The 26,105-nt window shown below is 37.2% G+C and overlaps 1 protein-coding gene across 3 annotated transcripts in view; it reads right to left on the bottom strand.

Annotated features, from left to right (window-relative positions):
- Window positions 1–26,105, bottom strand: part of KLHL7 (kelch like family member 7) — a 61,968-nt gene that overhangs the window by 22,358 nt on the left and 13,505 nt on the right. For all 3 annotated transcript variants that reach the window (XM_046670021.1, XM_046670022.1, XM_046670023.1), the window contains exons 2-6: window positions 21,253–21,355; window positions 20,256–20,349; window positions 19,862–19,986; window positions 13,016–13,191; window positions 10,523–10,697 (exon numbers count right to left, since the gene is read on the bottom strand). In XM_046670021.1, coding sequence (XP_046525977.1) covers window positions 10,523–10,697; window positions 13,016–13,191; window positions 19,862–19,986; window positions 20,256–20,349; window positions 21,253–21,355 — 673 coding nt within the window. The remainder of the gene's footprint in view (window positions 1–10,522; window positions 10,698–13,015; window positions 13,192–19,861; window positions 19,987–20,255; window positions 20,350–21,252; window positions 21,356–26,105) is intronic.

Below are 26,105 nucleotides of genomic sequence, written 5' to 3'. Positions count from 1 at the left end.
AAGACCACCAACCTAATAGAAAATTAAATGAAGTATCTGAACACAGTTCACAGAAAAAGAACCTCAACAACTTTTTTTTTTTTTTTTTTTGAGGAAGATTAGCCCTGAGCTAACATCTGCTGCCAATCCTCATGTTTTTGCTGAGGAAGACTGGCCCTGAGCTAACATCCGTGCCCATCCTCCTCTACTTTATATGTGGGACGCCTACCACAGCATGGCTTGCCAAGCATTGCCATGTCTGCACTCGGGATCCGAACCAGGCAACCCTGGGCTGCCGAGAAGCGGAACGTGTGAACTTAACCGCTGTGTCACCGGTACGGCCCCTCAACAACTCTTAAACTTAGGAAAAGATGCTCAAGTGCTCAAGTCAGAGAAACACAAATTAAAATCATACTTTTTCACTCATCAGATTGGCTAAGATCAAACTGTCTAAAACACAGTAGATGATAAAGTGGGGAGAGGCAGCACCCTCCTACATTGCGGGTGGGGATGTGGATGGGTACAAACTATCTGGAGGGCAATACAGCATGATCCATGAAAATTACAAATGCCCTTGAGCCCAAGAATGCCCCTTCTAGGAGTTTATCAACCTAAAGTACACTGTCAGGGAAGTGGCTAAAAAATGTGGCTATTGAAAAGAATGAGAAATAGTAATATGTACACGTGTACACATGGAATGATTTCCAAGAAATAATGTGGAATGAAAAAAAGCAAGATACAGAACAGTATACAGAGTGTGATATCATTTGTTTTAAAAATTTACATTGTTTATGCATATCTACACACATTTTATATATAGTAAGTTATACATGCATATGCAAGAAAACGACTGTGTACACACACACTTACACCTCTGGAAGGACATACAAGATAATAATGGTAACCTCCAGCATGAGGGGACGAGTGGATAGGGAACAGGGGTATCAGACTGACTGACTTTTCACTCTACACCCTTTTATACCTTTTTGAATTATACTTGGTGTGCAGTACGTATTACTGGCCCCAAAATAAAACAAACAATTGTAAACAGCACATGCAAAAACACTTCTGAGGTTGTGTTGGCCTTTATAAGAGGAATAGAGAGAGGACAGGTTTGGAGAATAGTCTGTGAGTGAATGAGCATCAATATTTAGCATTTCCTTCCATTTCAGAGTGTGAGTAGCAGCCCTGGCATTAGAACAGCTAGAAACCTCAGCGGCCAAGGCCCTGGTGCGTGTTCTAGGTCAGGGGTCAAACTTTGTCTATAAAGGGCCAGAGAGTACATACTTCAGGCTTTGCAGGTCACATATGGCCTCTGTCACATATTCTTCATTTGTTTTTCACAATCCTTTACAAATGTAAACACCACAGCTCAAGGCTGGCTTAACCATGTGGGGTGCAGTTTGCTGACCTCACTCCCCACTCCTCCTGCTCTAGGTCTAAGACAGGGGCGTTTTTTTTTTTTTTTGAAGACGGGCCCTGAGCTAACATCTGTGCCCATCTTCCTCTACTTTATACGTGGGACGCCTACCACAGCATGGCTTGCCAAGTGGTGCAATGTCCGCACCCAGGATCTAAACCAGCAAATCCCAGGCTGCCGAAGCAGAATGTCCGAGCTTAACCACTGCGCCACCAGGCCGGCCCCCAAGACAGTGGTTCTTAAAGTGTGGTTCCCTGATCAGCAGCAGTAGCATCACCTGGGGACGCTAGAAATCCAAATTATTGGACACTACCCCAGACTTTCTGATTAGAAACTCTGGGGTTTGAGTGTCACTGTTCTAGAAGGTTCCACACAGGCCACAGGAATCTGTGGAATCTATGAGCACAAACCCCCAACAAGTGAAGACAGGTGGCAGGGAAGGAAACAGGAGGGAACTGTTTCTAGGCAACAAGCCATTGGGTAAAAGTAGCTGACTACGGTCAACTGTGCTGAGCTGCGACTCCTTCACTGAGGGGTTTTTTCCTCTCCAAGGTCAGGGCTGAGCACAAACACTCTGGCACCTTTCCGGGTGGTGCTCTTTGCTCCTTAGGCTTATTCCTTCAGGAGTTATTCCTTTGAGAGTTAGGTATTGTCGTTTGCAAATTCTGAGTAAGAACTTTGGCCCCTGGAGTAACTCCGACTCTGTTCTTCATTTCTATTTTATAGCTCATTTCCGTTTAGTTGTAAATTCTTTTACTTTAGTTTTATTCTATTTTTCTTCATCTTTTCTGTTTTTCTTCTACTCTCAAAAGGCAGCACTAAGTCAGATGGTAGGAAGATAACTGATGATCTGAAGAAGGGAGGCTAGAGGCCTTCTTCTCCCCATTTAGCTCTGCCTAGGCCCCAAAACCTGGAAGAGTTTCAGCTGTTTGCATTTAGTCATAGAGTTATAAAACAACTGATTGCTCTTTATTTTTAAAAAAAGGAAAAGAAAAATTTAATAAGCTTAGTAAATCAAAAACTAAACAAAACTTCCTGCTCAAGTGGCTAATCTCTACACGTTGGTGAATTTCTGCAATAATTCTGCTATCTTGTTTCTAAATCAATGCAGAATTCACGTAACGCTATACTCTGACTGAGACTGGGTAACTGTCTTCAACAGCTCACGCATGTATGAAGCAAGGGGCAGCTCTCAACCCAATCAGACTCTCAGGCCAGAAAAATAACAGACGGTTTGGGAATGGAGACATAACAAAAAATCTGATATTAACACGTATGAAATCCAAAAGATGAAACCTTTGCTCTAATGGCATCTTTTTGGTCCTGGTTTTTTGACATCTCTCTACACTTAGGAGGCTAGTTGGCTAAACTTCTTAAAACTTTCTCTACTCCTTGGTTTTCAAGACACCAGCTTGGTTCAAGTAGCTCTGTGAATTCTTCTTTCCTGATTCTTTTCCTCCTTCCACGCCTTAAATGTAGATATTCATAAGGAAATGTCCTTGACTCATACCCTCTTCTCTTTTTCCCTAGATAACCTTATCTAGGTTCAAATACTCCTAGTCTGTTTTCTTTTTAAATTTCAGTTTTATTTAATGAAAAGGTTTTATACACTGTTTTATGCTTTTGTCACTTATGAAAATTTTCCATATTATTATTCATCCAAAATATTTTTAGTAACCATAGAGCATTCCATTGTATGGATATATCACAATATTTTTCCAATCTAAGGGACAATATTGGGTCAATTTACCTAAAACCACAGCAGTAGCTGTGTGGTAAGTCTAATGGAAATTTTACTTAACTTCCAGAGCAAGAGACACTATTTAATAATTAGGACACTGAAATGTATTACCACTCTTGAGAACAATATCTTAGGCAGGAGTGAAAGAGTTCATTCCTCTTTTATTTATTTCCTTAACTTTGTGCCTGAAACCAGCTACACAATAAATGAAATTTAAGATGTCCAGATGAGGTACCAAAAAATAACTTAAGGGTTCAAAGTAGGTTCAAACTCCCTTCTAGGGGAGGCTTTCTAATTCATCGCATATAAATTGAAATCTGTACTGCTGCCCCTTTGATGGATACTGTCCATGTGGTTTTTGGTTTAGGATGAATTCAAGAAGAGTCCAGGGTGGGGCCAGCCCCATGGCCCAGTGGTTAAGTTCACCCGTTCCACTTCAGCAGCCCAGGGTTTCACCAGTTTGAATCCTGGGTGCTGACATGGCACTGCTCATCAAGCCATGGTGAGGCAGCATCCCACATGCCACAGCTAGGAGGACCCACAACTAAAAATACACAACTATGTACCAGGGGGCTCTGGAGAGAAAAAGAAAAAAAATCTTAAAAAAAAAAAAAAAAAAAAAAAAAAAAAGAAGAGCCCAGGAGAGTTAGCAGGAGTATACTTAACTAAGCATATCATAGTTATTACATATTTCATGCCTGTTTAAAAGACAATGTAAACTTCCACTTACAGTAGTACGACAGATTAGACTTTCAGAAATACCTCCCTGCTACAAAATAACTATAATGCTGGAAAGAATAAAACATTCTTTTAAATGCATAGCTAAGATCCCACCTCAAAGATCAGAGGACCAAAAATGAACAGGGAACTAAACATCAGAAAGGTAAGCACTAAGAGACCCTGGAGCTACTCTTAGCACTTCTGATAATACTGGAAACCCAGAAATTGATTTTACTGGTTGTATGAGGGAAGGAAGAAAGTCTGGGACTTCCACAAGATAAGGTGTTGGAACCGGGATCTCTGCCTAAAGCCGATCACTTGGATTGCATGTATGTTTAGTGAAAAGATAAACTAAGAAAAAAAAAAATCTGCCTGATGTGAAGTCTCCCTCTTTTGAGAATTTATAATGACAACCTTTCCCTCATGCAAGTTGGAGGTTTGACTCTACCCTACCTGCAACTCTAGGAAAACATAAACCAAGAAAAATTCAAAGTAGTCCTGGATTGTTGTGTCCCAGGGCACTTGGCAAAAGCAAACACTATTCTCCTCTTGAGGAAGACAGGGATGATCCCCAGAAATACAATCCAGGACTCCCAATATTCCTTGGGAGTAAGATCAATCAAATGTAACCTACAATCCAAAATAACAACACTCATAAAGAATTAAGCCACCAAGAATAAGTCACCAGAACCAACAAACAGTAGCATTTGGTCTTCAAAGATTTCAGATATTGGTATTACCAAACACAGGATATAAAATAACTATATTTAAAATGTTTAAAGAAATGAAAGAACTGAAAACATGAGCAAGGAAAAAAGACCATCAAAAATGACAAGGCTGATTTGGAAAAAATGAAATATTTAATTAATATTCAAAACTCAAAGGAGGAGTTAAACAATGGATTAGAATAGAAGTAGATGAAAGAAGAACTAGTGAACTGGAATGCAGATTTGAAGAAATTACCCCAAATGCAACACAAAGAGACAAAGATGAATGAAAAGTTTAGAAATCATAGAGGGAAGATTGACATTTCTAATTAAAATTCCTGAAGGAGTGGCAGTATTAGAAGAGATCATGGCTGAGCATCTCCTAAACTTGGTGAAAAACACGGACTTCCAGACTCAGGAAACAAAACAAATACCAAGCAAGGTAAACACAAAAAAATGAATGTCCAGACATATTTGGTGCTAAACACAAAAAACAAAGAAAAGCTTTTTTAAAAAGCCACAGAAAAAATTCAGATTATCTACAAAGAATGACAAGCAGTTATCAACAGTGATGATGAAGGCATGGTGAAATATTATCTTCAAAATGTTGAGAAAACATATGTTCAACCTAGAACTTATGCCCAGTAAACTTTTCATTTAAGAACTGGGTGAATAAAAAGACATTTTCAGATAACAAGAATAGTTTATAATCAATAGACCATAATGTATGAGCTTTGTAAAGCATGTTCTTTTGGAATACAGAAAATACTCTCCGAAGAAAGGTCAAAGATAAGATACAAGATGAAATGGTGGACAAAGAAACTAGCAAACATGGATAAATCTAAACACTCACTGCATTTAAAAAAAATTTGTTTTTAACGTCCCATTTGGAAGGTTAAAAAAAGAGAACTAAAATACAGGACAACAGAAACACGTAAGAAAGAGGTAATATGAATTAAAGCGTTCACAGATCCCTGTTTCCTTCAGGAGGAGAAATATTAATGTCTAAGGTACATATGTTAAAATATAAAGGATAACCATTAAAAGGACTGATACAGAGTGTAAAACTTCCCAAACAGCAGAGGGGAAAAAAATAAAGGAAAAAAAACCTCAATCCAAAAGGAGACAAGAGGGAAGAGAAGCAGAAAAAAAATGGAAACAAACAAAACACACAAAATAAGATGTTAAAAATAATTACAAATATGATAGTAATTACAATAAATTTAAATGGACAACTCACCAGATAAAAGATAGAATGGCTTAAAAAAAGAAAATGAAGCTATACGCTATTTTTAAGAGATTCACCTAAGATATAGGGACACAAAATGTCTAAAAAGAAATGATGGATAAAGATAATCCAGGCAAACACTAACCACACACATATATATATATATATAAAGAACTCACACATCTCAACAACAGAGAAACCACTCAATTAACAAATGGGCAGGGGCCGGCCTGGTGGAGCAGTAGTTAAGTTCTCCATGTTCTGCTTCGGCGGCCTGGGGTTCACCAGTTTGGATGCTGGGTGTGGACCTACACACTGCGTGTCAAGCCTTGCTGTGGCAGACGTCCCACATATAAAGTAGAGGAAGATGGGTATGGATGTTAGCTCAGGGCCAGTCTTCCTCAGCAAAATGAGGAGGATTGGCAGCAGATGTTAGCTCAGGGCTAATCTTCCTCAAAAAAAAAAAAAAAAAAAATGGGCAAAGGATATGAACATTTTTCCAAAGAAGATATACAGATGGCCAACAGGCACATAAAAAGATGCTCAACATCACTAATTATTAGGCAAATGGAAATCAAAACTACAATGAGATATCACCTCATGCCCATCAGAATGGCTATAATTAAAAAGATAAGAAATAACAAGCATTGGAGAGGATGTGGAGAAAAGAGAACCCTCAAACACCATTGATGGGAATGTAAACTGGTGCAGCCACTATGAAAAACAGTATGGAGATTCCTCAAAAAATTAAGAATAGAACTACCATACGATTCAGCTATTCCATTTCTGGGTATTTATCCAAAGAACAGGAAAACACTAATTTGAAAAGATATTTGTACCCCATTATTCACAATAGGCAAGACTTAGAAACAACCTAAGTGCCCATCAGTGGATGAGTGGATAAAGAAGATGTGGTATATATACACAACAGCCATAAAAAAGATGAAATCTTGCCATTTGTGACAACATGGGTGGAGTGTGAGGGCATTATGCTAAGCAAAATAAGTCAGATGGAGAGAAACAAACACCATATGATTTTACTCATATGTGAAAGGTTAAAAAAAAAACCACACATAGATACAGAGAAAGCCAAATACCAAGTACTGCATGATTTCATTCAAAAGTGGGAGACAAAAACAACAACAAACACACACACACACAAAGACATAGAAAGTGGTTACCAGAGGGGAAGGGAGCAGAGGGGAGGGTGAAAGGAGGACGCGGGCACGTGCATGCGGTGATGGATGGGGATTAGACTTTGGGTAGTTAACACGATATAGTCTACACAGAAATAGAAATATAATGCTGTACACATGAAATTTATATAATGTTATAAACCAACGTTACCTAAAAAAAAACCCCAAAAAACAACAGCTAACAGATAGACAGAATGTTAAACCTAAATGGTTGTGGGAGGAGACACCAATGAGAAGCCAAATCACCCTGCAGAACCCTGAAAGGCCCATAATCAGATACCAAGTATCTCAGAAGGTGGGGTAGGGATGAAAACAAGGGAACTCTAACATTCTGAATAGATGACAGGTGAACTGCCAGGTCTGCTTCCCCCACTGCACGCTCAGGTACCACCATGCCCTTCTCACTGCAGAAGACAGGAGGATTGGTCTTTGGTGATACTGAATCAGAGATGTTCCAGACTCAGGGAACCACACAGAGAAGGGTGTTAGACTGAAAACAGGAATTAAGTGAAAGTGTGTATACCAAAATGTTCCCCGACCAGGCTCCCAAACGACTGCACCCAGCTACAGGAGAAAACATCTACAGAGACCGACGTGTGGAGATCCTCAATTAAAAAACTGTCTGGCTATTCTCATTACCCTATAGTTCAGCCCAAGCACTGAAAAGCCGACTCACACAGGCTTACTTACCAGTTTTATAACAACTCACTCTTATAAATATGATTCACAGATGAAACCAAACATTTAAGAAAAGCTTTCAAGAGCAACAAAAACAGAAAAAAAAAAAAACTCAAAGGTAATAGAGAAAATGCAGACAAGGGAAAACTTCAAAAGCACTATAATGCTACCTTAGAACGATAAGATATTATAGCCATGAAATAAGAAGTTAGAGAATAAGTAAAAGCTCACAGAAATTTTAAAAATAGCTGAAATAAAATTGTTTAATGAAAAGTTAAGGCTATCTCCCAGAAGATAGAACAAAAAGGATAACCAATTGCTGAAGAATCATGGTACCAATAACAGGACTGAGAAATCTGTGACTGAAAAGAGAATGCCCAAAATGATAACTAAAAAAAAAAAAAAAAAGATGCAAGGTTCACTATCACGAACTCTCAAAACATCAGTAAAAAAAAAAAAAAAACCTTAAATGTTTACAAAGAAGAATAAAATAAAAGGATCAGATTTCTCAAAAATAACACTGAAAGCTAGTAAATAATGGAGGAACGCTTTCCACATTCTACCTGAAAATGACTTTCATTATAATTCTATCCTCAGTTTAACTATCCTTCAATGTTTTATGGTAAAATAAAGATATGAAATCTTGCAATTTGCTACATGGGGACCTTGAGGGTATTCTGCTAAGTAAAATAAATCAGACAGAGAAAGACAAATATTGTTATGACCTCTCTTATATGTGGAATCTAAACAACCAATAAAAAAAAACCTAACCTCATAGATACAGAGAAACAGATTAGCAGTTGCCAGAGGCAGCTGGTAAAGGGTGAGAAAAATGAGTGAACTGGGGTTTTTTTAGTTTAAATAAATTGAATAAATTTTTTTAAAAATAGAGGATGGCAAAAAGACAAAGAGACATTTCCTGGAAAAGGAAATACTGGTGTTCAATCTCATTTGTGATAAATGCAAATTAAAATCACAATGAAACAGCATTTCACACCTCACAGTGGGGCAAACATTTAAGAATGGCAATAAAAAGGTTGGCTCAAATCTAGAATAACAGGAACCGTCACTCCCTGTTAAAGGGAGTATCAACAGTTTGTCGTTACACAGCACAGGTGGACAAGCACAGGCTGTGTGTCTCATTAATTCTTATCCAAGGCATAGAGCAGATACATGTAAACCATTTCCATAAAAGCAAAGAGCTAGAAACCCTTAAATATCTATTAACAAAAGACTGGATAGATTTTGGTATATTTAAAGTAAGGACTACCAAATAGTAAAAATAAATCAAGAGCATGCATCAACATGGATGAATCTCAGAAACCAATGCTGAACACAAAATAAAAATTACATCACAAAAGGATAATCACAATGTGATTCTACTTATATAAAGAGCCCAAAGAGGAAAAGCCAATGTATTGTTTAGAAACACTTACATATGCATGTGGAAATCTCTAATGAAAGCACAGGAATGTCAGAGGGTTGAGATACACAGAGGAATTACAGTGTCCTGAAGCCGGGTGGTGAGACTACGGGTATTTGTTTTACTATTATTCTTTATATTATCTACACACCTTTCTTTGTCTATTTCTCAATAAAAATCATGCTGCACATCAAAATAAAGTCCAAATGCCATTTAAACATAACATTTGATACCATAAACTTCAAGAAAAACATAAATACGATCTTCAGATGGGGAAGACTCGTGTAAGTTGTTATGGACTGAATTGTGTCCCACTAAATTCGTATGTGGAAACTCTAACCCTCAGTACTTCACAATGCGATTGTATTTGGAGACTGGGCCTTTAAAGAAGTAATCAAGGTAAAATGAGGTCACTAAAGGATGCCCTAATCCAATATGACTTTTGGCCCTATAAGAGGAGGAAATCTGGATACACAAAGAGACACCCAGGATGAATGTACACAGAGGAAGGACCATGTGGCAACACAGCAAGAAGGCGGCCGTCTACAAGCTAAGGAGAGAGGCTCACGAGAAACCAAACCTGACAACATCTTGATGCTGGGTTTCTAGACTCCGGAACCATAAGGAAATAAATTTCTGTTGTTTAAAAATAAATAAATAAATAAAAATAAAGATATGAGATTTGTCAAGTCTCCAAATATTTACTGGTCATGTACCCTTTCTCAGGAAACTTTTAGGGGATATGTTCCATCAAACAGAATTAAGGAAGGAGAAGACTTGGGGTCTAGGAAGACAGTGGATCTACACAGGAGATGAGCGAAGGGACATCTCAGCAGAGCAGAGAAGGGAGGCCCCAGGGCGAGAGCTGTGCCTTAGACCCATAGAGCAAACAGTCCATACTGGAACAGGCAGAAGGAAGGCTCTATGAGGGATGTTTCCAAGAAATAAAATAAAAGCAACAGACTATTTAATTGCGCAGACAATTTTATTAAGTGGCATTTTACACAGGTGTTGAGGGGTTGAGACTTGGCCTGCAAGTCAAGAAAATGAAAAAAAATCGGCAATTACTAGCTCCATGCCAAAAACAAACAAACAAACAAATGCTGTTTAAGCAAGAACATGTGATCACAGTACACTATTTGGCTAAGTAAAATAAAGAAATAAAGTGCATAAAGGCTATCGTATACATAAGGAGAAAAAGTGTAAGTAACTTTTACCTTCCATCACACAACATCCCTATTAAAAAAAAAAGCTGGGGCTAAGTCCCCTTCCAGGTAGACAGCTGAGAACACCAATGGATCAATCACCTGGAAGAGCAAAGTCTTGAATGCTTCTCCCTGGCTACTGAGTCTGATCCACTCTAACGGCTTTTAAGTCCATGAGAAACTGGCTACACGATCAGGTTATAAATGGATATCAAGGCAACTTACTTATCACCATCTTAAGGCATTCAGGATTGTCTTGAATAAGCGGTTCAGCTTGTACGGTTTTACTTAAGAAATTCTTTGATATAAGAGGAAACCTGACTTTAGCAAGGATATCAACCATAAATGGCTGGCGATTAGGTTCGTCGTATTTCAACCACCTGACTGCAGCATCATAAACCTAAGGGGGAAAAACAACAAAGTTCATAGACGGCAGAGACATTGTCAATTACCTATGTTTACTCTCACATTGAAGGGGAGAATCTCATAAAGACACAACCACTTATTTCCAATATTTTATTCAGATATTTGTTTTCATCCCCAAACACCTGCCTGTACTTCAGGACAGTTCACACACTGCTCTAGAGATTCTTGTAGGTAGTATGTTTTTTAGAACTAATCACTGCTACATAACGTAATGACAAGATGTTGAAGCTTTCAAAACATTTTTCAAAACAAAATATAGCTTCATTTTTGGAAGATATGATGTGCATTGGTACTGAAAAAAATCTACTCATCAACGATAGTTTGAATATATGCTTATTTGGTACCAGGAAAGCGGGTTAATTTCCTAAGAGGCCTTCCATCCTAGGAGACATCAAGGTCGCCTATGCTTTTATTTCAGTCTTCAATATTCCTGAATTGTGAATTGATAGACTCATTTACTTTCCAGAACCTCTGAGATATAAAAATTCTATATTTAAAAAATAAATTACAGGGCCTTTATTGAAGAATTATTTTCCAAATAATACTGCAGCATTAACTGCACTGAAGAAGTCCAAGTTCATTAACATAACTGATTTACAAATCATTAAACAAACTGAAAACAAATCTATTATTTCATATACACACACATTTACCACACACGTTTGAGCTAGTTAAATTGTTAATTTTGGTGTCGTGTTAATAAGGCCTAAGTTCTGATGTCCTCATGAGTTATTTAATTTTTTATGGGAATTGGTCTATTTTTTTAAATAAGCTTTTTATTTTAGAATAGTTTCAGATTTACAGAAAAGTTGTAAACATAGTGCATATACCCTGCACCAGTTGTTAAAATGTTACATTAGTGTGATACTCTTGTCACAACTAATGAACCAATAATGATACATTAACTAAAGTCCATACTTAAAAAAAAAATTTAGTTTTTATCTAATGTTCTTCTTCTGTCCCACAATCCCATAAAGGATACCACATTACATTTGGTCATTATGTCACCTTAGGCTCTTCTAGACTGTGACAGTTTCTCAGACATTCCTTGTTTTTGATGACTGACAGTTTTGAGTTCTGTTCAGGTATTTTGTAGAATGTCCCTCAATGTGGGTTTGTCTGATGTTTTTCTCTTGATTAGACTAGAGCTACTTTTTGTGAGGAAGACCACAGAGGTGACGTGCTATTCTCACGACATTATACCAAGTGTGCATGCTATCAACATGACTTATCCCTGATGATGTTAACTTGTAGGTAATGTTTGTCAGGTTTCTTCAGTCTAAAGTTACTTTTTATTCCCTTTCCATACTGCATACAAGTCAGTTAATTTTGATCACAGGAGTGAATTTTTTCTTTTTGCCTATTTAGGTCTTCCAGGTCCAACCCGAGAACTTGCAAACTGATACTCTGGGCCATGAAGAAGACAGGACAAAACACGGTCAGTGCAAACCTTTTATCTTTAGAAGAAAAGTAACTCAAAGCATACGGTCTTACAGTACCTCTACTAGTTTCCTATTGCTACTGTAACAAATTACCACAAATTTACTATCTTATAATATAGAGAAGGATGTGGGACTAAGAAGAGAGATTAAGTGAATGTCTGCATATCAAAGCGTTACGGCACCCAAATGCCTGCATCCAGCTTGCACCTCTGACAGTTCATCTGACCGTTCTGGAGGTCAGAATCCACAATGGGCCACACAAGGCTAAAATCAAGGTGTTAGCAGGGCTGCCTGGAGGCTCTAGAGAAGAAACCGTTGCCTTGCCTTTTCCAGCATGTAGCAGCTGCCTGCATTCCTTGGCTCATGGCCCCTTCCTCCATTCAGCAACAGCCGGTCAAGTCTTTCTTACATTGCATCATTCTGACACTGACACTTCTGCCTCTCTCTTCCACATTTAAGGACCTTTCTGATTACATTGGGCCCACCCAGATAATCTCCTCATCTTAAGATCCTTAACCACATCTACAAAGTCCCATTTGCCATGTAAGGTAACATATTCCCAGGTCCTGGGGATGAGCACGTGGACATCTTTGGGGGAGGCACTGTTTTGCCTACCATGGTAAACAATAGCTTTATCTCTATCAAGTGGCCTCTCTCTCAAAGGGCAGGCCTTTACAAGCACCCGAGACTTACTTTTCCTATGAAACAGACTTTGGAATACTCTGTTGAATGTAAAGAACACATTCTCTCCTAATATAATTCTTTTCCTTGTCATGTATCCAAACACGAGGCATAAGAAATCACTAAGGACATTTTCACTAAGAAAAATGTGAGAAGGCACTTTAGTCACCTGATCCTCCGCTCTCACAGTCAGAGTGTCCTGGTTGAGGAGATGTGTAACTCGCTTGACATCAAGCTGCAGAAATTCATCAGTTTTGTAAACTTCAGTAAAATGCTGATGAATAAAGTCATCTGCAGTTGCTTTCAATTCAGGACAGTCCAGACACTCTGCTAGCACACTTATACCTAAACACAGACAGAAAATTAATGAATAGAAAACCATTTTTTAAAAAACCAAATACAAATTGAAGATAAAGTATGACTCCAGGAAAACAAGAGTGAATGAATTTCATAAATCTGGATCCTTTTCTATTGCACTGACTTGTCTATTCTTATGCCAACATTATACTGTCTTATGCATGGCTGATTTTGATATTTGGTAGGACAATCCTCCTTCAGTGTTTTTTCAAGCTTTTCTTGGCTACTGTTAAACATTTTCTCTTGCAAGTAAATTTTAAAATAACCTTATCACATTCTACTTAAAAAAATTCTGATGTCACTTTAACTAGGATTGCACTGAATTTTTGGATTACTCTGGGGACAGGTGACTGTTCTACAACATGGAGAAGCTCCACTTAAGAACATGACATATATCTCTATTTATTCAGATTTTTTATGATCTACATTGTAATTACACAGTTGTCTTCATAGCAACCCTATATATTTCCCCTTCAGCCTTTTCCTAGCTGTTTTATTATTTTTTGCTTGGGAGGAAAGATTCCCCCCTAAATTGGTTATTTATGTTTTACATCAGGAGTCTGCAAAGTACTGTCCATTGGCCAAATCCAGCCCATATCCAGCTATAGGATCAGCAGCCGAGAACTTTTTGCACATTTTTAAAGGGTCATAAAAAATGTGGGGGGGGGGGGTGTTCAGGAGAGGGAAAGAAGAAGGGGGGAAAAGGAGAAGGAAGAGGGGGGAGACAAGGACCATATGTCTCTGGCCCACAAAGCCTAAATATTTACTATCCGGCCCTTTACAGAAAAAGTTTGCCAACCCCTCTCCTAAATAAAACCACTGATTATTGTATGTGACCTTTGTGGCAGGCCTCCTTTCGAAGTCATAAGTTGAATTTTTTTCAGTTCATTATCTTTGATTTTCCATGTTTCAACTTCATGTTGTCTTCAGATAATTAGTTTTGATGTTTTCATATTTATACCATAAAGGTTCTCATAACTGATGCTTGCTAACGAATTTGTCAGATCAGCTGTCATTTTCTAAACGTACTGACCAATGCCATGGCAGGCTAGATGCTCACGGCGAGCAGTCTGCTACATCTGTACACTTATACATCAGGGAGATATTTTCACCAAGAACCAGTATTTGTTTATTAACTAATTTTTGGCAGTTGAATTTGTTTTAATTAAGCAATCCAATTAAATATCATGCAGATCAATAAAATATGAATGTGAAAAGAAAGCAGTTGTTTCTACGAAAACTAATCTTAAGGTTTAAGACAGACTTGAAAAAAGCTCAAATTAGGCATGACCAAGACAAGTGACAAGATCCAAGAAAACACTGCAAAATTCTAGAGGGATTCTGTACTTAGACTACCTTGCTAAGTTCTCAATTCATTTTAAGGAAACTAAAAATAAAAAATCATAGATGATATATTATTGGTTTGATTTATGTAAGACAGACGATGGATCAATACTCAAATAATAGGCTTGGTCTTACACTTAAAGATTGGAAGATTGGTATACTTACGTATTATGCTGAAGTAACAACTCCACAGCAGATACTGTCTTGTTTAACCCCCACTGCTTTAATGACATTTTAAAATGGCCTATCAACTACTGCTCTGATTATGCTTGATAAGGAAGCTTTTCCTATTACTTTATTTATTTTTTCTTGACCAATGGCATGATGGAAATCTCCAGCACAAAGCTGAATAGCAGCATGTCTCTCTGTAAAGACTATTTGCTATAGGTTTCAGACACTTATAGGTTAATTAGGTATTTTATTTCTAGTTTAAGAAGTGTTTTTTGAAACATCAGGAATGGGTACTGAAAACACAAAAGTGTCTTCAGCATTTGTTGCTATGATTATAAGTATTTATTTTTTTCCTATAGCTTGTTAGTATAGTAAATTATGTTAGATTTTTTAACACTGAATCATTCTGGCATTTCTGAAGTAAATTCTACTTGGTCACAAAGTATTATTATTTTAATTAATAAACAATTTTTTCAATTAGTTTTAGGTTCACAGCAAAACGAGTAGCAAGTACAGAGTTTCTGTATACCCCTGTCCCCACAGATGAACAACCTCTCCTACTATCAGTATCCCACACTACAGTGGTAAAGCATTATTTTTTAAAATATATTCATTGATGGATTCAACTTGATTCTTTTACTCTAAAAGTTTTTAGAATAAAAAAACACTGATGCTAAGTGAAACTAAAATTTTATGTGTGTTTGCACATGCACACACACACGTTCTTTGTTTAATGTTGGCATCATGATAACCCTACCCTTGGAGAATGAGCTGGGGAGTTTTCCATTCTTGTCTATTGATTTAGAACAGTTTATATAACAAGGCATTAATCTATTCCTTGAATGCTTGGTAGAATTAACACATAAAACCATCAAGTCTGAAGCATTCATTTGGAACAGATCTTTCTCTTCCCAATGTTTCTGAGGTTATTGGTTTTAGGTTTTCAACCTTTAAAGACAATTTTGGTTATCTTTTGCTTTCATATCTTGATTTTGTTTCTTCTTTGATTTTCTTCTAATTCTTGATACCGTTTGTTCTTTGATTTTTCCTTCTTTGTTAGGCTTGTTAACTTTGTGACTATTTTATAATGTTCTTTGAAATAATTAGCTTTTGTTCTTCTGGCCAAGTCTACAGTCTATTAGTGTTATTTTTCTATTTCATTAATTTATGCTTTGAAGAATATTTTCTACTTTCATTAGATGTTTAAAAAAATTTTTTTCCTGTTTGAGTGAAATACGTAAGAGCAAATAAAAATAAATGCATTTATTTGCAAAACATTTTAAGATGACAAATTTTCCTTTAAGAAATACATTGGTAACATTCCAAAGATGTTGATTTATTCTGTGCTTATTGTCGTATGTTTCCATATAGGCTTTAAGTTCATTTTTAATACCTCTTTAAAAATATTTTTCTAAATAATTCTTCGGTTAAATTTCTTAAGTGTTGAGAATGGGGTGGGAGAAAATAGCTCTCCTTTTGAGGTTAATTTCCAGTTTCACTGCACTGTAATCAGTGGATGTGGCCTGTGTCTCTTCTCCTTTTGATGCTCCAGATTTTCCGTGGCTAGTGATCAGTATTTGCAAACACTTTCCAACGGGGTCTGAAAATTATGTGTTCTCTGATTACTGGGTAAAACATTCTGTGACATCTATCTAAATAAGTTTGTGTTATTCAAATCCTTATACTTCTTCTAAGCTTGATTTTTGAGATTTCTAGGCAATTCTATGAATTATTCAAAAACTTTTCAATAAATTTCTTTTCTGTTTAAACCAGCAAAAGTCAGTTTATTTTGCTTGCGACTAAGAAAGCTTACCAATACATCCCTATCTTGAGATCGTTACTTCTCACGAGGCTGCAGTACTTCCCCCAATAGTCTTCTCAGAAAGGATATAGGTGATTATATACTGTCTCTTTGCAATATCCCAAATGAATGATGTCTTTGAATATAATTCTTTTCTTCTCCCTCTATCATTTGCACGTCTTATGCTACTATCTTGCAACTTTGTGTTCCAGATAAAAAATAAATGTCTTTCTGATTCTCTTTCTTTTCTAAGTAACTTGTTATACCACTTATCCACTGCTGCAGGACACACAATCTCAAAACTCAGTGGTAAAATAAAAATTTATTATTTCCCACAATTCTATGGGTCAAGTGCATGGTTCTTCTAGTCTGGGCTGGCTTAGCTAATCTCTGCAGTCAGCTGGCTGCTCAGCTGGGGACTGGATGGTCTACATTGGTCTCATTCACTTATCTGGTAACAGGCAGGCTGGTGGCATAGGGAACCTCAGCTGAGATAACTCATCTCTGCCCCAAACGGTCTCTAGTCTTCTTGTCATAATGGCAGAGGCATTGCCAGCTGCAAAGGAAAGCAAACCCCAGTGCACAAGCATTTTTTTAAGCCTCTGTTCATGTCACATTTGCTAATGTCCCACGGGGTAAAGCAAGCCACAAGGCCAAGCTTGAATTACAAGGAAAACAGACTCCACCTCTTGATGGGAGGAGTTACAAAGTCACACTGAAAAGGATACAAGGATGGAAAGAATTCGTGGCCAATTTTTGGTAATCTACTATACCTCCTCCTCTCTAAAAGCTTATCAATTCTTTCTCCATATTGATTTTTTTAATTATGATAAAATACACAAAAAATTTACCATTAGTGACATTCACTAATGAATTAGTACATTCACAATGTTGTGCCACCATGACCACTATCTAGTTCCAGAATATTTTTATCACCCCAAATATAAGTTCTTCCTTGATCTATATCACCAGGATATACCTTAGTTCATTGACAGGTCTGGTACTTAGTATAATTTAGTCTGAAAGTTAAAGTTTTTTTAAGCTCAAATAAGTTTTCTTCTATTATTTCTTTGAGTATTGCTTTTCTGCCATCTGTTCCTCCTGGAATTACCACTGCACATTAGTTCCCCGTATCTTTCTTCCATATCTTTTATCTTTTCACTAATGGTTTCCATTTCTCTGATTTTTGTTTTGTATCATGAGGCAGTATCCTCTGTCTGATCTTTAGTTTGATTTTTAGGCATATTCATTCTATTTTTCAATTCAACTGAATTTCATGGAAAATCATGTTTTCTTCCCCCTTCAAATGCATCCTTTCAAGTTCTCTTCCATTTCTTACATTAAATTTACCTAGAGGAGCCAGTCATTTTTGGCTGTTTATCTTGATTTTTTTTGTCCCTCAAACTACAGGGTTTCCCTCAACTTGGTATGATCTTTGCCCAATTCCATCAGCCACCATGGGCTCCTTTAGCGCTTGTGGATGTCAGACTGTTGGGATTTTCTAGGCAGCAGAGAATTGACAAGTGGTGAAAACTAAAACAGCAGTTCTCCAATCAGCTCACAGGGAGAGTCATGCTCAGAGCTAAACAGAAAGCTGGACGAAGCAGTTCCCATGCATACTGAGTGACTGCACTTGGTCCAGCTGGCTGGGCCACTGTCTCTGCCTCAGGCTTAGCCAAAGAATCAGGCTCCCTTATACGCTGTTAGGCTGTCCTTCCTCCTAGCTTTGTAAACAATGATGATAGAAGGCATCCAGAGGTGAAATTCCTAAATGGTCTCCTCAGAAGCCCAAAGTCTAAGGTGTGGTTAGCACAAACTTGCTCCAGGTCCCACACTATGCTTTGTACCGCCAAAACTACTCTCTACTTTAGCTCGTTTTCTTTCTAGTTGAATCACCCCAGTAGGAAATTTAGAATGCTAGAGAGTTAGGGAAACATACTTAAGCCATCATCTTCTAAAAACTTCTTTAAATTCCCTTTTTATAATAAATTTTGTCAGAATATTTATTTATACAAGAGGCACCAAGTTTTAAACTTAAATCCCTAAACTATAGCCCAGAAAGATGGAGGGACTCAGCCCAGAGTGTCTCTGTTGTATAGATGGGATTAAAGGCTGGCCTTTTATTTCTTAATATAGGAATCTTTTCACTATGTAGACCCATGGCTACCTTTCAAAAAAATTCCATCAGTATATTCACCTGCATAGCTATTTCCCTCCTGTTCCATCTAATCCAATTCCTTCTCTGGATACAATCTCATTCCCATCCCCTTCGCCTGCCTTTTATCCTTCCCTAAAATTTATTCTGCTTCCTTTCCACCTGCCTTCTAAGACCATTTTCTCTGCACACACAGTGGGGCAAGGGGTGCCAGATCGAGTAACGAACTGTCTAGTAGGAGCTGAGTCTATAAAAAGCAGGGACAGAGGAGGCTTGTAAAACTTCTCATGCATCTCCAGGAGCCCTGTGCCCCAGCCATCAGCTTCTTGTCATCAGCACCGCTCATCTTCTACTGTGGGTCAAAAATCTTAGCATTGGCTGGATTCCCAAGCCTCTCTCTCTACTCTCCTTGACTCTGCTTTCCTTTCCTCTCTGCTTTCATAGCACTTCTAAGCCCGATCATCTTCCCCTCTGAACCACAGCAAGGGCAGGAAAATGTAGTTACAAACATCTGGATGTTCTTTCATATGCCGCTAAGGATCATCTCACAGTGGAAAGCATACCACACTTGGAAAACTAAGATCAACTTTCTCTGCTTCTTCTGATATCAAATGCAAAATATGTACTTTATTAATAGCTTTAAAATGGAGTGCTGTATCAGTCTGTTAATTAGTATCTTAATTTACAGTCTAGGATTTTTAAGCTTTCTAGTATAAGTAGTTAGCATATTCAACAATGTGGAGAGGCAGCATAGTGTAGCAATTAAGAATAAGATTACTTGAATTCTAACCCAGTTCCTCCACACACTAGCTATGTGACCTCAGGTGAATTACACAACCTCAGTTTCCTCATCTGTGACAGACCATAGCAATCATAAGTGCTTCAACAAAGGTAAATATTCATGTTTATGTTATCACATATCATACCACCACCAGATGCAATCCCGTCCTAGATACACGAAAACTCATTATGAAAGCTATTTTATATTTTGGAAAATATTGAGACAGTGTTTAATGGACTTGTTGCTGCCTCGGTTAATATACAGCTCCCTAAGCTCCTTTTAAAATGTATTACAGAAAATTTTCTAGTGGACAATGTCTTTAAAACTAAATGAGGGTACTTATAACTGCTTTTTTCCTGTATTAAAATATAAAGATTTAAAAAAAAACAGGAATCTGATTTCTTACCAAGACAATTTGAAGCATCAACTTGTTCTTTCAAAAAATCAACACACATTTTCTTCACAGGTTCAATCTGGTACTGGTTTGCTGCATCTAACAAAGACTGAACGTTGTTGCTATTCACAGAAATTCTGCAAATAAATTAGAGTATTAATTGCCATAATTTTTAAATTATTTAAATAATGTTACTGTAGAATGTATCCTAGTAGCCCCTGAAATTAAATAAAAAATTAAACTTTTCAGTCCCTGAATTAGTATGGCACAGGATCCTCAAACTCCCGCATCCTTGCAGTTTTTCATGCTGAAAAATTTGGAGCACATCAATCTGTTCTAACAATGCTCTGCCACGGCAGATCCCAACCTCCATCCTCCACAACAGAAATGGTCCTTCTTAACTTACCTAGCAGTATAAGCAAATTCCACAAGCTGTTCAATAATGTCAGGTTCAGCATCTTTGAGTTCTACTTCAAAGGACTTTGACTCAAGCATGTTAGCTAAAATGATGAGAAAAAACATAAATGGCAGGAGTACTACCATGAGTTTAACTGAGGAACCAGAACATTCCCGGCATGTCAAATATGGAGAAGAATAACAGAACAGTTCTCTCTGGAAGAGAATACCTCAGACAGCCCAACATCCCTAGAATAAATGCAAATTAATTCTTCACACATGAGATGTGCCTTAAATTAAAATAAGCTAAGAAATTAGTGAATTAGTATACTTGTTAAAAAAAAAGCCTAAGTGAACAGAGACATAAAACTAGATTTGGTAATTTCTCAAGTCCTAAAATAATTTAGTAGCACTCTTTTAAATCATTATGAGTAAAATGCCTCTGATGCAGCTGGAACAAAACCACAATGGCAATTACATACCTAGTCAGCTATAGCTTGCAAGGCTCTCACTCTTCCTAAAACCCTGGTAGGCAGCCAGGGCACTAAAGAGCAAACTTCAGGCAGATACATCATATAACCTGATCAAGCTCATAAAACAGAACTAAGTAGAGGAACCAGGACTTGGAGGCAGTTCCCAACTCCGAATCTAGGGTTCTTTCTAGTACGATATGCTACATTTCATTTTTACTTAGATTAACTTCTGAGATAAAATGTCCTAAGATTTATCTGCTCCTTTGCCTTTCCACCTGAAGTTAAGAAAAAAAACCTGGGGCATTTAAGTACAAGCTGTTATCTCCATCAATAAAGACATTAGGCCTTTAGGGCTAATGAAAGAACATTTGTCCTTTGATCAATCATCACCATGACCACTTTTCAATCTCTTCAATGTTCCAATGCCTTAAGTTCTTAAGTGCTTTAAAAACTAAGAAAAATGGCATATTTTCACTTAGACACAACCTCATTCTCACACACAAAAAATAATATGTTTTACTTTAAGATACTTACTTGTGAACATTAAGTTAAAAAAGTGACTGGCTGCAGCAAGGACAACACGATGAGCAGGTATCTTTCTTTCCTGGACCATAAGGATCACATCACACAATGTTTTCTAATCAAGAGAGATATAAATAAAATTAAAAGGGATTCACTGGGCCTAGCTTAGCAAACATGTAAAACAGGTGCCTGCCAAATGCTTTATCTCTATTTTCTACTTAAATCCAGTCTTTTTCCAGCATAGAATTTATAATATATGACCTATTTAGGAAGGATGTACAGAGTTTCTGTCACAAGTTTGCAGTATCAAAATTTGGCAGTTTCCCAGCAGTGAGGGAAAAAAAGAAAAGATCCTTATAGTCAGAAAAGAAATAGTCCACTAATTCTCTAGGGAAGCCAATTTTTCTTCTTTCTGACACAAATTCTAAGATATTTCTCATGGTGAGATTTTTATGGGGACATTAAATGACATAACGGCAATGTCTTTGATGGTTTTTCAAACATAGCAGTCTGTTTTTTTTCAATTATCTATCCTTGATAAAATCCAGAGCGCACACTGCATTTCCCAAGAAAGCAGCCTTCATAGATCTAACTTGAAACAGAACAACTCAAAATACATAGAGTGGATGAACAGAATGTCCACTCAGCAATCTTTCCTTAAATAACACTTCTCTCTAATGCACTTCTGATAGGGGCTGGAGAGCAGCCACTTTTAAATTGTGATTTCTGACCAAGGCCAAAATGGTGTTACACTAGGCTGCTGAAAGAAGACAGATCTAGATTAAATACTTCACTAAAATATTGGGAAAATGGAATATTAAAGAAAAATTTAAGGTTTACTAGAATCCTTAAAGATGAATTTCAAGAAAAAAGAAACGTCCTTTTTGTCAAATAAAATCTCAGTTTCTTAATGAAGTTAAAGATACAATGTACAGGTTAGGCTCAGAGAAAATTTAGTACCTACAGTATGTTAAGCACTTTCTTAGGCACTGGGAATATGAGGCAAATAATATATTCAGAGTAAAAAAAAAACTATCACTCACAAATCTAAATAATGGTTTAGTAGTTTAGAGGATACAGCATTTTGCAAATTTTAAGTATTTATTACTCCTTGAATAAAAATTCAAACAAGACAGTAATGCTTAGAATGAGAAAGAAAATGGGCCCCAAATTGTGGGCTAAGAGATGAACAAAATTTCACTTTTACAGCTTATCTGAAGATTTTTTTATAAGGTCTATAGATTATTGCTTAGAAATTATATGCAAATTACTTATAGTTAAAGCTATTGTTATCCCAACAGTGTCTGAAATTTTTAAATTTTTATTTCCTTTCATTTGGGGAGGGGATTACAGAGTGGGCATAGCTCTTAGGTCATTTTTTCACATACCACACCAAAAAAATACCAAGTAGCAAAAACCAAGCCAACTATTTGGTTACCACCAAAACATGCTGATCAAGTGGCTTAAGAGAAAGAAAGAAAAAAAAACGAGAGAAGGGAAGGAAGGGAGGAAGGGAAAGAAGGGAGGGAAAGGAAAAGAATACTGACAGAAGATAGAAAGCAAAGCAGATCACAGAGTTCTTGTAGGAAAGGGATCTATGGTTGCTGATGGGAAGTTCCAGAAAACTTAGACCTAAACTAAAATGCAGCAATAAAAACCTTTCCAAGGGTACTCAGCAAGAGGCAGCTTTAGAGGAATGAATTTATAGGCACTGAAGGAGAGATATCAGAGATCTCTATTCGGTAATTTAGCCTTAATCAAAGGTTATCTCCAGCTAGATATAAACATTGAGAGTGTGTGTGCGTGTGTGTGGGGAGGGTGAAATGGGAGAAATCTTTTGTATCCAAATGGTACATTTATTTGACTGTACTACAATAGATTAATAAATTTCAACAAGAGATGGGACTGAGCGAAAGAGAGAGGTCCCTCCTGCTATCAATCATCTAGGGAAGAGGTATATCCACAAGCAGGAAATGGGAAGAGACAGAGACCCAGATAAGTTGGAGAATATGAGAAGTAACAAGTCCTAGACGAATTGAAGACAAACTTAAACAAAAAAACTACCTTTTGAACAATATATGTTCACTGGAAAAAACGCAAGAAAAAAAACTTCACAATTTCTCTGTTTATGCCCCCCCCATATTTGTTATATCTTCGTATTTATTATTTCCAGCTTTTGAATCTTTAGTCTCTTATAAGCAGCACAGACTTTTGCATGACTTAGTCTGAAGTTTTCACTATCAAAGATTATTTTTAGTAGGGTTTAGTGTAATCCTTCACATTTATTACTGATAACTTATGTTTCATCTTACACATGCCATCTTCTTTCATGCTATTTATTATGCTTCCTTGCTGTCTTCTTTTTTCTTTAACTGCCAGCTGCTATTTTGGACATATTTTCTTTGCACTCTTTCCTTCCTTTAGCGACTTATTTATAGATCTGTCAAATATTTCCAAACTGAACCCAGCAGGGTTATTAGTCAAATATTGTTCCAGGAATGCAAGGGGGGTTCAAGAACAATAATTCTATTAATGTAACTCATCATATTGAGAGGTTAAAAGAGAAAAACTTCAATAGATAGCAAAAGAAGGTTTGATAAAATTAAAAATTCATTTCCTGAGACTCCTTAATAAATAAAATGATGTGTCTATATCCTGAAGGTCTTTCATCAAAAATCAACAGCAAACATCACATTTAATGGTGAAATAGGAGAGGCATTCTCATTCAAGTTTGAAACCAAATACACAAAGCCCTGTCTCTACTGTTATTCACTATTGTTCTGAAAATTTTAGCCCAATCAGTACAAAAATAAAGACAAATCAACACCTGTCGAACTAATATGAAAAGTCACTAAGATGGCTAGAAACAAATAATACAAATATGAAAAAGCAATTAGCTAACTTATATGAGTAATATGCCATAAAGAAACATGAATGAGAAAAAAAAGTCATAGCAGCAACAAAATAAGTAAATATCGAGAAGTAAACCTAAGAAATGTGAGGGATCTACATTAAGTGGGAATTAGTATAGGATAAAGATACCACTTCAAAAATGTGAGAAGGTGCAACACAGGTGATGTTTAAGGCAGTGAAACTATTTTGTATAACACTGTAACGATGGATACCTGTCATTATACATTTATCAAAACCCATAGAGTGTACAACACAAAGAGTGAACCCTAATGTAAACTGTGGTTAATAATAATGTAACAATATTGGCCCATCAATTGAAACATGTAGGTACTACACTAATGCAAGATGTTACTAATAGGGGAAACGGGGGGTTGGGGGGAGGGTGGGGGGATTGAAACTCTGTACTTTCTGCTCAATTTTTCTGTAAATCTAAAACCGCTCTAAAAATAAAGTTTATTAATTTTAAAATATGGTGAGAGATTGGATAATTGAAAAAAACGGCACTAGGATAAGCTACTCATTTAGGGGAAACACCAGATTTCTCTCTCATACTGTACTCCCTCCTTCCTCTGGGGAAGGTAAGTTCTGGGAAGGAAGTTCCAGTTCTTTCTGCCTCCGTCACTTGCAGAATAGTAACTATAGGATGGGCAAGAGGATGTTAGAGGCCACTGACACACACAGCTGGCTCCTGGCTCATTCTTCTTCCATAAGTCTGTCCCCAAAGTGGAACAAAGCTCATTGGAGCAGGCTTGCCCCTGTGGCAGGAGAGAACTGTTCCCATGCATCAGCTGCTCTGCCTCAGAATGGGTGGGTAATTTTAGTTCAGGGGAGAAAGAAGAGAAAGCCAATTTCACACTCAAGTCAAAGTCATGTTCTCCAGTCTGTCATCTCTATTAATTTATCTGTCTCCTGAGTCTACTTCCCAACTGTTCAGAACCAGAAGTGGAGGAGGGCCCCTCAAATCTTTATGCATAGACACTCAAAACACCACAGAGGGCGACAGGAACCTTGGTGCTGCTTTAGTGATTGCAAATTGTACAGTTTTGTCGGAAGAGTCCTTTGGTTAGGAAAGACTCACCTCAAAAAAAGTAAGCATTTTAGGCACCTGTTGGCGGAACGACACGTTTGCCAGGCAGGACTGCAAAAGCAGCTAGGTTCCATGTAAGTTCCATGGCATCTTTTTTTTTGAGGTTCTAGCTTTTAACAATATATACTAGCATTCGTATGAGCTATGCAATCAGCTGTCCCAAATTCAATTCTTCATCGTATTCCAAGGAGAGGACTGAGGAATGACTAACTTTGGGTTTACATGGCTTGTCTTCAAGGTTCTGCAATCAGTCCTTCCCAGTGCGATTTCAAGTTGGCCCTGGGTATAAATCCTTGAGCAGACTGCAGATTCAACTATACTTGGGTGGTGGATTTAAATCACTGAGAAGATAAATGGAAGTAGAACACTTATTATATGGGGGTAAATCATCTTCGTCGATTCAGATACTAGAAAAGCCTCAACAAAGCCACAACAAACACAAAGGCCAAGAGAAAAATAAAAAAGGCCTCTCCAGGATTCATGTGTGTGCATAAAATTAAGAAAAACAGCATTGGACTTAAACACACATAAAATAAGAATAAGGGAAGTGAGAAAGTGAAAGAATAACAAAAGAATAATCTAGGTTAATAGAGGGAAAAGGGGATTTCCTTCTGTAAGGGAAAAGTAGGATGTTAGGCCAAACAACTCTAAAAGAGAAAGGAGATATACTTTGGTATAACTATTCTTTAAAAGGTGGGAGTAGGAGGGGGAAAAAATGTTATTTTTGTTATTTATTCAAGGAAGGTGGTATGGGCCAAAGAGATATAACGAAGGAAGAAAACAAAGAATTCAGTAGGAGACTAAACTGGTTCTCTCAGAAAGAGCCCAGATCTAGGAAATTTTTGCAAGATTCCTCTTAAAGATA

The sequence above is a fragment of the Equus quagga genome, chromosome 8, assembly GCF_021613505.1.
Source record: "Equus quagga isolate Etosha38 chromosome 8, UCLA_HA_Equagga_1.0, whole genome shotgun sequence".
Classification (NCBI taxonomy): domain Eukaryota; kingdom Metazoa; phylum Chordata; class Mammalia; order Perissodactyla; family Equidae; genus Equus; species Equus quagga.
Note: the sequence above shows the minus strand (reverse complement) of the source record. Positions and strands in the feature narration are given on the sequence as shown.